Source organism: Danio rerio, chromosome 9, assembly GCF_052040795.2.
Source record: "Danio rerio strain M-AB ecotype USA chromosome 9, GRCz13ab, whole genome shotgun sequence".
NCBI classification, from domain to species: Eukaryota; Metazoa; Chordata; class Actinopteri; order Cypriniformes; family Danionidae; genus Danio; species Danio rerio.
In genome coordinates, this window is record NC_141029.1 from 34,302,677 (window position 1) to 34,321,128 (window position 18,452).

The window sequence follows — 18,452 nt, forward strand, 5'->3', positions numbered from 1 at the left end:
ATATATGTATATACATTATACATTATTATTATCATTATTTTAATGCATTTTTAATAGAAAAATAGAGACTTACATGGGGAAATTAATTACCTGCTTTTATGTTTGTGTTTGACATGTTCAGACTTGTTTAATGCTCTGCACAGCTGCTGTTGATGATACAATATACTTTTATACTACAAATTGAAGAAATAACAATAATAATAACAAAACTAATGACGATGATGATGATGATGATGATAGAAAATAACAATAAATATATACTGGTGTTTATTTTAGCACTTGGCATAATAACATGCAGTTACTTTATTTCTATACAAACAGCAAACTTTAATATATATTTTTTATATATTTAAAGCAATACTAATAAATAATTAAATGATTAATAAAGAATACTGGTGTTTATTGTAGTGCTTGGCATAACAAGGTGCATTTTATTTCAATACAAATAACAACCTTTACTATTTTTGCAATGTGAATATAAAAAAACTGACATAAAAAAAAAAAAAAATGAATCCAGCATGAATCTCCAGATACCATACCTCCATCTTCAGTACATATGTGCTCTCTGGATAAATTTCTACATGACTGAAATTATGTACTGTAAGCAGACTGTGATGAAAACCTGTGGGTGAGACTTGCCCTTAGCGCTTATAAATTTAAATCCCTGCTATTGTGATTTGAACCAAAGACTGTGCCATATGGTTATTTGAAGAGGAGGTTTTGAGAAGGATCCAGTGAAATCACAAATATATCTCTCACGCACACACTTATTCTGTCCTGGGGGATTGTGCCTCTTGTTGTTTGCATTTGTTTGTCTCTTGTTGCTTGGAGCTTGAGGACGTCATACAATTATATGTCATGGAAGGGGGATACACCTATCAAAGTCCCACTAACACACACACGCACATGCACACACACACTGGAGAAGGTGTGCTTCCCTTTGTGGGATTTGATAGAATCTCTTCCTGTGTCCTCTCTACTAAATTTACAAATCAGCTCTGTGATCCTAATGATAACAGTTTTAATGTCTAGTAATGTCAAAGTATTTGTTAATATAGTTTCACAATATGCATCATTTTAAAGCAGCTTTACAGAAAGTCTTGACATGTTTTATTGTCCTATATGGTGTTTTCATACCTTCATTATTCAGTTCGGTTAAATCGCACTAGAGGTCGTTTTCCTTCTTGGTGCGGTTCATTTGGGAAGGTGTGAATGTAGAGTGTGCACCAAAAGCAGTTTAAAAAAGCGTACTGAGACCTCCTTGAAGAGGTGGTCTCGGTACTCTTTCAATCGAACCCTGGAGTGGTTTGTTTGTGGTGAGAACATGATCTAAACTACTGTAGAACAGACCCAACCGCAAAAAGTACTGCGCCTTTTTGGACTAATCCAGCTGTCGTAGTCCGATGTGGTGTCCCATCTTATGGGGTTTGCAGGAAAAATATTTGTTGACAGCGCTTTACCAACAATTTTAAACAGAGAGAGAGAGAGAGAGGGAAAAACATTACCTGATGGATCAGTGGTAATATTTCTGGAACATGACCATGTCGCATTTAAGCTAAATTAATTCACACCTCCTGAAGTGACTTGCGATACGCCTTCGCTATTTGCAATGCATTAAACCATTGTTTTTCAGCCCCAGCCGCGCTTCATTCTCGAAAATGTATAGTTTGTCTAAAGTGTTGTATACAAACTATATAGTATACTATGACCAAGGATACAATCAGCCAGTGCAGTTGTTCCAGTCGCAGGTGTTCCATTGGCATTTTCCCGCACGTTAATTCTGACCAATCAAAAAGCAGTTTAGGAAAAACGTTAAATAACATCTGGCCAATGAGTGATGTGGATTTTGTCACAAGACTGCATTTTGATTCTTTTCAGCTGGTTCAGACCAAAGCAATCAGTGTGCTGTGAAAAGGAGCCAAAAAGCTACAATGTATCATGTATTGCCCTCGGTCTGGACCAAATGAACTGAACCACAGATGTGAAAGCACACTTATAGTCAGCTGTGGAAGATTATAGATGGTAAAAAAATAAAGCATTTTGTGATGATATTAACAATCGAACAGCTGCAGTTTCCTTTATATAATTATATTAAAGTTGTTAAAGTATTATAGTTACAGTATTTTAAAATTGTTCTTGATGTTGTTCAGAAATGATGACAATTTTTCTACATCTGTTATGAAAGTACAATAAGAGCAAAACATTTCAATCTTACAGTGAGCACAGATGTCATGTATACAGTAGGTTTATCATGAATAGGTCTTTTCACCCACATTCAGTAGTATCATACAGTTATTAGTGAAATAAGGGGATACAAGTTTGCAGTTTGGATATAAACACGGAGGCCTGTTGTAGAGTAATAAATTACTTAATGTTTAAAAAATAAAACTGAATGAAATGGCATTATCGCTGTACATCATGCCAGTAGGTTGAATGGTGTATGATGCACTGCATTTCATTGCTTTTTAAACATTTATTTCGTATCCTGTAACTTAACCCCTTAAAGGTAAAGTTCACCCAAAAGAATTCTTACCATTAACTCATACTGAAGTAAATTGTTGAACCCAAAAGAAGTTTTTCTGAAGAATGTTAGAGATCTGCAGCCATTGATTTCCATAGTAGGAGCATAAATGCTATAGAAGTCAATGGCTGCTGCTTTCCAACATTCTTCAAAATATCTTCTTTTGTGTTCAACAGAAGAAAGAAACTCAAACAGGTTCGGAACAAGTGGAGGATGAGTAAATGATGAAAGAATTTAAATTTTTGGGTGAACAATCCCTTTAACTGTCACCCCATTTGTTAGGTTCAACATGATGTATGATATATGCTTATACAGATTTTATCAAGATAAGTTCAGGTTTACATATCTAAAAAAAAAATACTGCATAATGTAGGTTACCTGACAAAAAATCTTGTTGTTGATCCCAGTTGTAAGAGCAAGAAATAATAACTTTACTTTTAGTTGATCATTCAGAAAAGTGGCAGAAGGTAGTTTCTGATAAATTATCTGTTAAACTGCATCCCAATCGTCACAAATTCTGCTGAAGACCTTTTGGAACCTGCATGGACCCAAGATTCTCACAAAAATAAGTCAAGTTTGGTAAAGGAAAAATTATGATTTTGGGTTAAACTCGGTATGGGGCCATGCAAGAGATCTGCAGAGTGCAAACTTCAGCCTTCACATCAAAGTTCTCAAAGGCAAAGAAGGTCAAGGTGCTCCGGGATTGGCCAGCCCAGTCAAAAGATATGAACATTATTGAGCATGTCTGGGTTGTTCGTAAAACTTGGATAGGCGACAAGACTTTTGTCAGGTAGTGTATGGGTACAGAGACAGTTAAAAGGTAAAAAAAAATGTCACTTTAACATATTTATGTCACTTATGTAACTTTAATATCTTTTAAAGAGTGATACTCAATCAAAGTACAGTGATCTTTATATGTCATAATATTTACTTATTTGGGTTTTAGCATGAAATCATAGTCTCAACATGTAGTCTTACAATGGCACATGTCTGAAATCATGGTAATATTTTGCTAAACTTTAGTTTGTGGACTTGATTAAATTGGAGCATCCATGTATACAAACATGTTGTTCTGAGATGCTGCAAACCTGCCGTGAACTATTTTCTGTTGTTCAGAGTTCTGTCCAGGCGCCTGTGTGGGTGTTTTCTACCAGCTCAGGCATTTTATCTTTGTTGTCTGTTTTCCTGCCAGATTTTCTCTCTGCATTTGTTTAGTATGAATATGCATAGTCAGAGTGACATAACTATTTTTTTGTCTCACTTGTTTTGCTTGTGTATGTTAGTGCATGCTTTTGGCCCTGTACTGTATACACACATGAATATCACCTACATATCATGAATATGCTTAGACACACACATCTTAATGAAAGACTGTACTCTATGTTTTGTTGGAGATATTCAAATGACCTAATTACATATATAAAAATTTTTTCTGTCACAAGAGAAGCAATGAAATTCAAATACTATTAAGCTACATTATCATTTTGTAACAGTTCCACGGTTATATCAATGCTCCTCAAGATGTATGATTTTAATAGCGTCCTTGCTAATTTATGTGCGAGTTTGTCCTACATAACCAGGTGCTCAAGTGATGTTGTGTGTGCATGCATGCTAAGTATTTTCATATTTAAATAGATTCATGCAAATGGTGTTTTAGCTATCATATTCTGTGGTGTTATACAGTTTGCATGCTTCATATTTCAGAGGGTCTTTTTACACACCCTAGAGTTTAATTGTCTTTATGTCTGCTTGTGTAGTAGTTGTTGCACACAAATACACTCACTGTTTTCTCCTTCCAGGTGAACATGCCTGAACTAGCCCTGCTGCGTTTCGTTGTTCTGGATGATGATTATATAGGCGATGACTTCATTGGCCAGTACACCATCGCGTTTGAGTGTCTACAGCCCGGTTACAGAAATGTGCCCTTGCTGGGCCTCGCTGGAGACCCTTTGCCCCATGCCAGCCTGTTCATACACATCGCCATCACCAACCGCAGAGGTGGAGGAAAGGCTCAGAGACGGGGTCTGTCCGTCCGCAGAGGTGTGCGGCGGGGACGAGAGTATGTCACCCTGCGTAACACAGGCATCAAAGTGCTGGATGACACTTTCCGGCCTGCCAGTGGGCCTCTGCGAGAGGCTACAGACCTGCGGGAGGATGCAATGGTAAGTAAGGTGGTGCATGTTCAGACAACAGTAATACTAGCAATTTGACTTGAGTAATTGCCAGCTGCACCCTGCTGAAAATACCAGGTTAGACAAGAAGGAATTTCCATTTAGGTTCAGTTTGGATTATGCTGATTAGTGGGAATGCTTTTTCCATGTGATGCTGTGTGGTCAAGGAGTCAAGGAAGTGTAGCTGGTTTAAGGGTTAGTTCACCAAGAAGTGAAAACGCTCATTGAACATTTTAGGGCCATAAGACTGAGCCATGTTCAGATTTGATTCAGTAAGTCTTCATAAAATAAATCCATTCATTCATTCATTCATTCATTCATTCTTTCATTTTCTTTTTGGCTTAGTCCCTTTATTAATCAGGTGTCGCCACAGCAGAATGAACCGCCAACTTACCTAGCACATGTTTTACGCAGCGCTTGCCCTTCCAGCTGCAACCCATCACTGGGAAACACCCATACAGTCTCATCCACACTCATACACTACAGACAATTTAGCTTACCAAATTCATCTATATCGCATGTCTTTGGACTTGTAGGGGAAACCGGAGCACCCGGAGTAAACCCACGCCACCACGGGGAGAACATGCAGCTGCCCATGAGCTGTGCACTGCAGACGCAGTCAGTGTGAAAGGCAATTGCCTGCGCGCCTAACTTACCTAGTTATCAAAACTCTTATGTTTAGAAAGAAAATCTTTTTCCGTTAAACAGAAATTGGGGGAAAGATATACAGGGGAGTTAATAATTCAGGAGGGCCAATAATACTGATTTTAATTGTATGTAGATAAATAAAGCCCATTTGGTATGGATACTCAAACAATGCCTTCATAACCTTTTCAAATATTCTAAAGAATGATTACCTGGACCAACAATGGATTGCTCTATTAAAAATGGATGTGCCATTTAATTTTTGAAGACTGCCAATGTTTTATAGGTTTGGAACAACATGTCACTAAGTAAATTTTGTCTATTTATATATATATATATATATATATATATATATATATATATATATATATATATATATATATATATATATATATATATATATATATATATATATAATTTCAAATAATTATATTTCAATATTCTATTCATTTTAATATCCTATTTTATTTATAAATATATTATTTTACATTAACTTTTAATTTTGACATGTTTTATTTTTTGCCTAATCATGGGCTTCAGTGTGAACATTTTTACTGATGTGTTTTCCCCTTGTATTTATTTATTACACAAAGCTATTATCAGATGATGCCAAATTAGGGTCAGCGGGCTACTGCTTTGTCCAGAATGATGGCTGTGTTAACGAGCTAGACCTGTCTAAATAATACATTGGTTTTGAAAAAGTGAGCAAAGCAATTAGGTTGCTTTTTTCAGTGCTATTAGTGCTATTCAGTCGGCCGTGCAGATAATTGGTGCTGTTTGAGTAAATATGGCTTGTTTGCTAATAACATGACCATGCCAGATACTGAAAACGGATATTGTAGTTAGAAATAGGAGAATTATTGTTTGAAATACTGTCTGAAATGTACACAAGTCAGTGATCCCAAACCTTGAATCTACTCACCTAAAGATTTCTGACCTCACACTTATCACAGTCTTTTGATAAAAAGCCACAGACAGATTTCTGATCATTTTATTGAATGATAAGCTAATGTAGCTGACATGAAATTCCAGCATGGCTTCTGAACGTGTAAAAACAGACACCGCCACACCTCCATGCTGGAGTATGGCCATCCATTGTGGGAGCAATGCTTTGTTTATGTGATACCTTCTTGGGTTAAGCTTAACTAAGCCATGTAAATATTCTCAGTCACACATTTCTAGCATCCTTGTATACAGATCTAAAATGTAGGCAATCCCTAGAAATAAAACCAAGCAAACAAACAAAAAACTCTGCTGATATTTTATGTGACAGTAAGTGGAGGAGGGATGCAGGGTAAGGTATCAGTGGGTTCAGGTGACAGAACTGGGATCAGATGCCACCACTGTCTGTTGTGTGTTGAGGGAGAAGAGTTACTCTCTACATCCATAGTTACTTTGTTCACAAAATCCCAGAGATACAAGCAAAATCACACTGTTGCCAAAAAAGCAACTAGACCCTTGCACCTTGATTTTACTGATTTATTAAACTGTTACCACACAAAAACAGGAGATCATCCCATGTCTAATGATTTTAAGAAACACTTTACTTTTTTGAAAATAGGCTCATTTTACAACACCCCTAGAGTCAAACTGTTGTGTTAACTAAAATGAGTTTTAACATTTCTGAATCCATTCAGTCAATCTCCAGCTCTGATGAGAGCACTTTTAGCCAAGGTTAGCATAGATCACTGAATTGGATTAGACCATTAGCATCTTGCTCTAAAATGACCACAGTTTCCATAATTTACCTATATTTAAATCTTACATTTCTGTAGTTCCATTGTGTTCTAAGACTGATGAAAAATGAAAATATGCTATTTTTGAAGTAGATATGTTTGGGTACAATACTCTCATTCTGGTGTAATCAAGAAACTTTGCTTTTGTACCGTGGCTGCAGCAGGTGCAACTGATATACAGTGTCTGAAAATAGTCCCCAGCACCAAGACCTACTTGCACCAGCAGTTAGGATCTGTGTAAATCATTGTGCCAGGTGGAGAAATGGTATGCCAGCAAATGTACTAAAATATTACACTAAAATGAAAGCTCCTAGCCATATCGACCATAACAGTAATATAATTTTCCATTGGTCTTAGTACACCATTTAAACACAGAGGAGTTTTAAACAGCAAAATTCTCAAAAAAATATGAGCAGTGTCACACTAGTAGGAGTGCAATATGGCTGTATATCAGCACTGGTGGGAGGCTTGCGTGCCTTAGTGTCCCACCAGTGACGATATACAACCAAATCGCACTGCTACCATTGTGACATTGCATCAATGCTACAGTTCGACAGCACAATCGCGTAAAAAAAAGAAAATCAGTCTAAAAATCCTTTTGTATGAAGAACTACTATCTTCTGTTATTCATTCACATCTGCAGCTGACATCAGAACAGCCAAAACCCTTACTAATTAACCAACTTTACTTTAGAGCTAGTGTTTGAATGATTCTCTAGTGTAATGTCTAAAGAGATGATAAAATGGGTGATTTTGCTGACATGTTAAGATTATAAGGCTGAAAGGCATGAAATGCCATCAGTCTAGAGACATTTCCCAGTTTTTCTCTGTTGCAATTGGGATATCACAGTTATTAATCCCAAAAAAGCCAAGCAAAATCTACAAGAAACACTTCCAGACTATGCTATAAATACAGCACTAAGCTTTTAAGAACTGAGTTTTTCTCCTCTAAGGGCTTATTATGCAGTCTCTGTTGCCATTTTGTGGCGAAACATCAACCATTCTTGCTCTGCTCAGTATGTCAGGTGTACGCTGTATCTCCGAAACTTTAAATATTTAAAATAGGCGCTGTCCTTATAAATGCGTAGTTGCAATCCAAACAACTACATTCTTGCCTAAAAAAGCCTCAAAAGAACATTATGTTGTTCAACAGCTGCAATAGTTGTCAAACTGGTTCTAGAACCAGACAGAACTGTTCAGATTGGCTGAATGGATTAAAAAATGATAACTCAACTGTTTAACACTGTCTAAATGTTTAGGGGAGCTGTAAAATGAGCCTATTTTTAAAAAAATATGACGTAGTCCTTTAAAGCATTACAGGTTTGTTTTCTGTGTGTGAATCATTTATTTTAAAAGGTGATCATTTTTCTTTTTTTCTTTCTGTCTCTTAGTTTGATATTTTCTAATGTAATGACATTTATTTTTTTCAGTGTTCAAACATGTTATGTGGTCATTGCATGTTATGCTTACATTTCCATTCCATTAGCCTGTTTAAAAAAACTAATAGGACAAAAAACAATGTCCACTTTATTCACATCCTTTAGGCATACCTCTCATACAAATAAACACAGATATAAATATGTATAGGACCCCTGAGCACATACATACATCTCCAAATGGCTTTGGTAATCACGGTGGTGGGTGTGTGATTCTGTCAGGTGGAAAATAGAAACTGGCTCTCAATCTGCCTCACTGTTATGTAGGGAAATGTATGAGAAAAAAGCTGAAAAATGATTAGGCTCAAAGCTGAGGCCTATGACAGTCATGGAGATGCAGAAAACATATAAATCTGCCTGCATGATGGAAAAGCTTAATTTTTTTGCTTGTCTGAGTAGTTTGCATATGTTTTTTTTTCAAATAATATAAGTGCCACCATTTTGTTGTGACTTTACTCTATTGAATTATGTCAAAAGTAGTTGGGTGTATTCTGCTGTTCAATTGTTTGAGGCCTGTTAGATTAAAAACTTTTTATTACATAAGATAATGTTAAAGTTATAGTTAACTCAATGTGATCTCACCCCCATGTGGTACCAACTCTCTATTTATGTTTGGTTTTCCAATAAACACAAAATATATTTTGAAAAATGTAACATTTGTAGGAGAAAAATACTAGCTTGATGGCTACCAGTATTTAACATTCTTCAAAATATAATATATTTTCTGCTTCTCTGAAATAAATATGTTTAGAACGTGGAGGGTGAAAAAATGATGACAGAATTTTCATGTTTGTAAGAACTATCCATTTAAATTTAACAAGTGACAAGATTTCATTCATTCATTCATTCATTTTATTTTTAGCTTAGTCTCCTTATTAATCAGGGGTCACCACAGCGGAAAGAATCTCCAACTTATCCAGCATATGTTTTACACAGCCGATGCCTTTTCAGCTGCAACCCATCTCTTTAAACTCCCATACACACTCATTCCCACACATACACAACAGATAATTTAGTTATTCCAATACAATCCAATTTAGCATTTCTTTGGATTGTGGGGTAAACCGGAGCACCCGGAGGAAAACCAATGCAAACACGAGGAGAACATGCAACCTCCACAAAGAAATGCCAACTGACTCAGCCGAGGCTCGAACCAGCGACCATCATGCTGTGAGGCAACAGTGCTACCCACCGTGCCGCCGTGACAAGACTTCTATTGTAGAAACTAAGAATGTTCATTTGGAGATTTATTTATTTTTTTATCCTAAGGATAGGGAGTTAACACAGACATTGATAAGGATAGCAAATGTTTCCTTACGCTCTCAGAAATAAAGGTACAAATGCTGTCATTGGGTGGTTTCTCTTCAAAAGGCACACCTTTGGTTCCTAAAAGCTCCATATTTGTACCTCGGAACACTTTTAAGGTAACAGAAGTTACACAATTTTTTAGGTACTCTCAAAAGTCTACCTTTTGGAAAAAGTACCACCCAGTGACAGCTTGTGTATCTTTATTTCTGAGTGTGTAGCAGCAAATCAGCACTGTTGATTTCTGAATACAAGGTGATTTTACAACACTTACTTAATGACGGAAAACTTTACTTTGAAATAACAGGAATATATTACATTTTATATAATATTAAAAGTTGTTTTAAATGTAATAATATTGCTATTTAGAACTGAAATTCAATGACAAACATTAAACAAACACAAACTTGGTGAGCACAAGACATTTCTTTCTAAAACATTAAACATTCAAAAACTCAACATTTAGCATTTTTCAGTATTTATTAACATGCTAGTTTAGGCTTTTCCAATGATGTTAAATTCCATTATTCCCATCAGCTGCAATATTTATGGTAATCAAACGTGTTCTTGTTTTTTGATTCTTCCTAGTGCGCTACAGTGGCTTTTAAAGAGCTGTGTGGGCTCCCCCCAATGGCCACACTAAAGCAGTGCATCCAGAGCTTGGCCACAAGATTGCAGAGTCCAGACGGGCCCCCAGGGGCCACACTCACTCTGAAGGACGGCTACCCATTCCTGGAACCTGCGGCCAACTTGACCGATGCCACTCGTAAGCTGCTAAATGGTTATGACACGGTAAGAAACGCACATTTAAGTAGGCTATTTGAATATCATGCATCATTGCCATGTGTCTTTCTGCCAGGCTGTTATGGTGGTAGCATGTAATAGGCCCATTTAATGCTTATGCTAAATTTCTCAGGCAATACTAATGTGCTGATACAGTAAAAACCCTTTATAAAATTTTAGATGGAGAGACTGCTTTGTGTGTTTAGCATTTTTAAAGGCGGGACACCATATGCTTACACCTTACAATACTTCTGTCAGTTTTGAAATATATTTCCTCTTTTTAGAATTTTCACTATTTGTTTTATCTTCTCTTTGAACCATAAATCTATTTCAGCAGCACTTGCAACTAGGGCTGCACAATATCATTTCAGCATCGATATCGCAATGTGCAAGTCTGCAGTAGTCCCATTGCAGGGATTATCATTGACCAGACATTACACTTAATTCTGCTTGACTTCCGAGAAAATCACAAATCATTGTTTATTTGTATCTGTTGTGCTTAACTTTACTTGACATTCTTAAAATCAGAATTACAGAATGTACTTACAGAATCATCTCAATCGATCTTAAATGATATCGCAATATATATTGCAGTAAGTGAAAATATCGTGCAGCCCAACTTGCAACAAACAAAAATGTGAAAATGTATTTTTCCCTAGCCATTCTCAGTGTTTTCTGGATTGTGGAGAGATGCTGTATTGACTCAAATGCACTGAAAATGTTACACGAAATCTGAGCCTAACCTTTCTTGCTAGAAATGTATGCAAATTACAGCACATTTCCATAAACAATGACTCATTTGCATATTTAAATAAATAAAATGTAAATCTATAAATGTAAAAAAAAATGAAAAGTACATGTAATTCTTAATGTTAAAAATCAACTGTTGAAGTTTCATGATGACTATCAATTGCTTTTATCCCTATTCACCTAAAACTGCTGTAAATATATTTAATTAATAATTTTCAGTCACATGACAGAATATTAAAATTTTCTCTTAAAGGAAGAAAACGTGTGTAATTTCACATTTATCAGATATTTGAAAAGAATGTCAATTTGTTTTACTTTAATTGCAGTTCATTTACAGCATCTGCTGCAATATTTAAATCAGGGAAATCATTAATTGTTAATCATAATCATCACAAGTATTTGATTTACACCTTATTGATGATGCATTCTGTATATGCAAGCAGATGATCCCACGATATGAATAATATCCTACAACATCAAATCAGCTGTCCTCTTCTCAGCATTACCTGCCATTACAATAGCATTTGTCTTTTTAGCCATCCCACATGCATTTCTGTGGGAGTGTGAACAGGCACATCAGAGTGAGTAAGACAAGAGGCTTTAGTCACTGTCCTCCTCCTCTGCTTTTGTAGGTTCGCTGATTCTCTGTCTTTCCCTGTGGCTTAAATCTGCCCCTGCTGTGTGTTTGATATTGGGAGAATCAGGGAGTCCTGACTGACATTTTATAAATATCTTCAGTATGGGAGAGGGCAGCAAAGGTCTTCCCAGTAGACAGTTTTATTGCTTGAAGATCAGTTTTTGTCAGTTCATGATGAAGTAGATAGATAGCTTATGTTTGAGAATTAGCTTTGTCTCAGGAGTGCACACAGTAAGAGAATAAAGCTATAAATTAATCTATAGGTTGGAGTACATTTTCGAGACCGTTATTCCTTTGGCATGCTGTTAACCATATTCTGTGTGTGTGTGTGTGTGTGTGTGTTTGTGTGTGTGTAAATGATGTGTAAAGTATTATATAAAGTAGTATATAGTAGTGTATAAATGATAAAATGTTTAAAACGTAAATCATAAAATGTGTTTTTAAAAGTACTTAAGGTTGTGTGCTCACCAAGGCTGTTTATACATTATTTGATCCAAAATATGCACTAAAACATCAATAAATGGTTATTTTCGTAAAATGATAGTACATTAAGCATATTATATAAGGTAAAAACAAAGATTGTAAAATTAAATAAGATAATTTTTGTTACTCAATACAAAAATTTATATTTCAAAATTGTATTTATTTTTCTTTTACTAAATTTAAATAACTAATACTGATAAAGGTTTTGAATCTACAGTATGTAAACATTAAAATTGACAAAGAACACAGCAAATTCAACTTACCTTAAAACAAGAAAAGACACAAATAAATCCAAGTCAATCTATTAATAAAACAATGACAATAGTAACTCAGTGATGCTAAATTGAAAGTTTAATCACAATACAACACAATACAATACAATAAAATGCAGTCTGGAATTTTTCTTGCATGTCAATGTCAGTGTTATTTATATAGCACTATTAAACACAACCAACAAAAGGTTACCCAATGTACTGCACAGTACACATCACATCAAAGAAAAATATAAAATTATATCTAAAGCAGACAATTTTCAATGATAAAATGCCAAATCAAACCTAGACCTAGATTTTAAAACAGAAATGATATATATCTAATACAGAGCATACTACGACCTAGGACTAGCTACAGCGAATGCATGGTCACCTCTACATTTCAACCTCCACTTAGGGATACAGAACAGTCTCTGATTAGATGACCAAAGAGAGTGATCAGGCTGATGCTCAGTCAATGTTAAATACTTATTCAGCTCCTTAACAAAATTTTGATTTAATGGTGTAAATTCATGATTCAGTACACACTGTACAAATGTTTTTATATTTAAATTTATTTATTTAATGTATTAAATTGCTATTTTTAGCAGCTATTGATCGAGAGTTCAGCGTCACATAATAATTCAGAAATCCTTCATAGACAATTTAATTATTGGTTAATTGTTTCTTTTAAAAAAAATAAAGCTTAACTCGATTAATTAGGCAGGTTAGGGTTATTAGGCAAGTTATTGTATAACGATGTTTTTTTCTGTAGATTATCGAGAAAAAAATATAGCTTAAAGGGGCTAATAATTTTGTCCCTAAAATAGTTTTAAAAAATTAAAAACGGCTTTTATTCTAGCCGAAATAAAACAAATAAGACTTTATCCAGAAGAAAAAATATTATCAGACATACTGTAAAAATTTCCTTGCTCTGTTAAACATCATTTGGGAAATATTTAAATAAAACATTTGAAGGGGTATATACATCTGAATATACACACACACACACACACACATATACATTGCATTTTTAATTTTATTTTAGTTCATTTTAAATATAGTTATACTATAGCAATGTAAAATTAATTACTGTCACTTTTGATCAATTGAATGCATCCTTGCTGAATAACTCTATCAATTTCATTCAGAATTGTTAAATATTTGATCAGTTAATAATGCAATTCCTGTCTGATGCGTCCTCAGATGATCTCCGCTAACAAACAGCTGATTGAAAATGCAGATGGAGTGCAGGAGAAAATCGCTCAAGTGCAAAAAGAAGGTAAGTGGAGGAGAAGATGAGAGCAGGATGAATTTCTTCCCATCTAATGATGCTACAGTTAATGCCCCTGCAGATGCATGAAAATCTTAATAAACGGTTCACAGGTTTCTCAAAATTACATTCAAATAGTATAGCGTTATCCCAACACACACAGTCCTGTCAACACTCTCGAATATTGCAAACACATACTGAAGGGTGTTGAAAATACCTTCAAAGTTGTTTTAAAATGATGTGTTAATGTTGATGATTTAGTAAATAGGAACACTGTTTAGTTGGAATTCATTACTTCATCTTTTATCCCACTAGTCCTGCGGTACAGTGATACTTTCAAAAATAGTGAAGCTTTTCCAGTAACAAGCTACAAGCAATTTTTTTTTTTTTACAAAAGCACATTTGTTTTTGTAGCATTTCAGACTACAACAGCATGGTTATGTCAATATGTACTGCCCGTGCTACTTCGTTAGTCGACACAGTATTCAAAGAATGTAACCTTGGGATGTTTGATTTCTTTTTGTGACTCTCTTCATTCTGCTGGTATCATGTAAATAAATTATTTATCATTGAAATATCATGAAATATTAATGAAGCCTTTAAAATATAAATTCTTGACTTAAAGATGCAGTAGGGAACTTTTGGTTCTGCTTAAATTGTACCAGTTTTACCTCTTTTTTTGAATGAGTACAAATAAACAATATCCTAATAATCGGCAAATAATAAGCCACTATTTAAAGGTGCAGTATGTAATTTTGAACTAGGTATTGCATTCCTGGATCAAAACAAATACAAGTGCAGGTTGCCAGATTGAGGACCAACAGGTGCGAGTCTGACGATCAAGACTAAAGACTATATAAAAACAATTTAGTTCTATAAAAGTAACAGCACCCGATAGAAGGAGTATTCTTCATATTAAAAGGAGTTTTTGTCCTGACCAACACCTTGGATGGATATATTAGGAACGGCTTATATTTCTTGCAGCTGAAAAACAGAAAACTTGATGACATGATCACCTCAGGTACACCTCATGTGCTTTATTCAGTGTAAAATGCTAATAATGTGAGATTGAATGCCATTTTACATAACTTTTATTGCAATATACTGAAAGCAGCAGCAGATAGTTCACCTCAGATCTTGAAAAATTGAAATTGAACTTTAGAACTGTCACTCAAAACCAACAAGTATCAGTGATTCAGCATGTACATTTAACAATGTTAAAGAGGTTTAATATGTATTGAATAAATTTTAACCCTTACCAATTCGTGCCTAAGTGCACGTTCTGTACGTCCGAATGGCTTTATTTAAATTTCTTTCTTGTTTCGTCTGGTGCAAACAGCTCAATTGCTTATTACTGCAAATCTCGTTTCGTAACTTGTTGCTAGGACACTGGGTTACAATGTAACCTGCTCACCTAATGCTTACATGCATATTTTTATATTGTTTGCTAATTAACAACCTCATGTAGAACTTTAAATCTGCGTCTCATTTCGGAGTCTGCTACTGGTGGTCGCATTTTGGTCACGGGCGCATACTTTGAGAACCTTTCTGAATGAATGAATGAATGAATGAATGAATGAATGAAATATGCAGTTTGCTACGAAGGCAACCCGGGGTGCTGAAATATAATTGGCTAAACTAGCAATGGGTGGGTTAAATGACCAAAACAAAGACAGCATTCCGGCATGTAACAGACCGTTTTCATAGCAGAATAACTGACTTCAGCATTATTTTTCTGATAAACAAGAATGTTCACTTATGCCGAGTTCAGACTGCATGATTTTCACAGTCGTCGTGTCACAGATGTTTTCACACTGCATGACTATCTGGGCTGGCGTTTCGTCGCTGCTTTGTTTACACTGCAAGATGGATCGGCGACAGGGACTTTCACATTGCATGACTTTACTATAGGAAGAATCGCTGACAACTTCATCCAAACTACATCTCACAGCCAAAAACACGTAGTATATCTTTTGTTATTAACGACATAATGAGAAAGAAGCCTTTAATGGGGTAGAACATGTACATGTTTGCTCACCTGGGTTTAAAGGGAATTAGCCATTTCTCCTCAACGTTGATAATAAACTAATTTCTTTCTGTATGAAACGTCAAACAGACACGGTTGCCCCTGAGTCCTGTCAAATCTCTACTAGTTTTTCCTCCATTTCGTGGGTCCAAATAAACCGAAAAAGAGCGATTTTTAATTTCTCCCCCAGTCTCCCGCTGGCCTGCAGCAGGTATACACACAAGCACACGCTAGTGAATGCTGCTCTCTCATTGGCTATAGGCGATGGCTGATGTTATTTTCAGTCAAAACTCAAATCACACGGCATGATTTGAATCGCCGACAGCTCCAGATATTTAGCACGCCAAGTATCTCATGCGTCGGCGACTTAATGGCGGTTCTCTCAGATCGCGTCTTTGAAAGTTCATACTGTGTGATTGTCACTCACGTGCACGAGCACCGATTTGCCTGTGATTTCAGGCATTTGTCTGCGATTTCTCAAAACCTGTCGGCGAGCCAAAATCGGGGCTAAAATCACGCAGTCTGAACTAGGCATTAGTATGTTTCTTAAATTTCTGCAAGCATATTATGGTATTTTTATGCTTTAAAAGAGTCAAACACTTACATACAGCACCTTTAATAGTGAGCATTGGTACAGTACTTAAACAAAAATTTTGCCGTGGTTTTTTTGTAGGACTTTGGCAGAAACTATATTTACAGTGATCATTTTAGTGGGCCCACTGAAGAATTCAGTTTAAATAGTTCAATAGTCTCATTATCTCTCTTACACATGTTGTTCATGCCCACTTGAACATTTCTAGGACACCAAGGTCAAAATACTGTTTTCATGCCCTTATGAGGGAATATTGATGAAATGAGAGCGAGCGAGTACAGACAACATCGCAGATTAGAAATGAAAGAGCAGCTTGCAGAGGCCATGCCAAAATTCATCAAGGGAAGCATAATATTATCTAACCAGGGGGACGAATGAGTACATATCATCCATTATTTGGCAGCTCGGTTCCTTCAGAAGTTTCATCGCACCTTAAATGGCATTTCGAAAATCGTTACCTTGAAAAAAAAAAAGAAGATGGAGCGATAAATATTTAATTTGCTTATGTGTACAAGCGCTTGTTTTCTAATCATATGTCCTTGCAGGAATGGTGTTTCATGAAGATCTGCCCAGGTTAGGAGAAAAGGAGAATCTGAAGGGTCGCAAACAGAGTAAAGCTGTGGAAAGTTTTGCCTGGAACATCACGGTGCTGAAGGTAAATAAAACAATGCCCTCAAATACCTTCGAGTTTTTGAATGATGCTCTGCATTTAGACAAGTAGGAAAAGGGCTTCTGTTGTTTTGAAATTCTATCTCCCAATTGTAAGTTGTTTGACCTTATAAATACAGCGTGTGTGGTGGACTTCTCAGGCCTCTCTCAGGGTTTGGGAGTCTGCAGTTGAATGTAAATTCATGTTCTGCTTCCATCTGATGTTTACATAGTTTATGGGTTAAAAGATTATGTGGCAGCATCTACCTCACACATGGGACTATAAAACAAGCAGCATTGCCATTAAAGCTATTTGGTATGTTTATTACATAGTAGTTATTAAAAATCTAATGTTTTCCATGTCTCGTTGTTTGGTTTTTATTAATAGTTGCTGTCGTTGTAGAGTTTAGGTCAATAAATTATTTGTCATGTACAAGTAAAAAAATGTTTAAGGGCAAATATTCAAGGGAGCAAACTTTAAAACATTGGTTTAGTTTTATTAGTTTTTTTCTTGAAGCTTTAAAGTATAAACATTTGTGTTTTATGGTCATTGTCAGCTTTCTTTTAATATCGCAGGAATAAACAGGCTGCCGGATAGTCTTGTATTGCAAGTATTATAACATATTAAAGAATAAATATGTAATAACATTTTAGACAACACATTGTCAGTTAGTGACTTTTGCTTCCCCATTAAATAATGTAGTGAATCTCAACAATCCGAGTTTGTGAGTCTTCAAACTAAAATAATGTTAAATTTCTGGTTTAGAAACCATGGTAACACATTCTATGAAGCCTATGCTCACAATGAATTACAGCTCTGAGAATAATCATTTATAATCAAGCTTAGCAATCCCATAAATTCATCTATAAAGATACAACAAAGATATACTACTTTTTGATAGCAGTTAATCTCCATTTACAGCCGTGTTATTAATACTTATTTAAGTGATACATTATTTTTTTTAATATACATGTTAATATCACATTATACACTGATTTATTAGTATTAATTAGTCATGATTGTGTTTTTAAAGATACAGTCTAATGTTAAAACTTTATTTTACTATACAAAGACTAATTAGCAAGTTAACAATGCTGCAAAACCGCTGTCTTATAATACTCATTTTGAGTCTCAATACAGTTACTAACCTGTATAAATATATCACTTACTGCTTTAAATAAAGTGAAAATAGGAT

General features: G+C 35.3%; 1 protein-coding gene across 1 annotated transcript in view; it reads left to right on the plus strand.

Moving 5' to 3' along the window:
* The window catches only part of plcl1 (phospholipase C like 1), a 100,379-nt gene that overhangs the window by 79,264 nt on the left and 2,663 nt on the right, over nucleotides 1-18,452 (plus strand). The window contains exons 4-7 of the mRNA XM_087268109.1: nucleotides 4,321-4,683; nucleotides 10,402-10,605; nucleotides 13,924-13,999; nucleotides 17,154-17,263. Of these exons, the coding sequence (XP_087124235.1) occupies nucleotides 4,321-4,683; nucleotides 10,402-10,605; nucleotides 13,924-13,999; nucleotides 17,154-17,263 (753 nt within the window). The remainder of the gene's footprint in view (nucleotides 1-4,320; nucleotides 4,684-10,401; nucleotides 10,606-13,923; nucleotides 14,000-17,153; nucleotides 17,264-18,452) is intronic.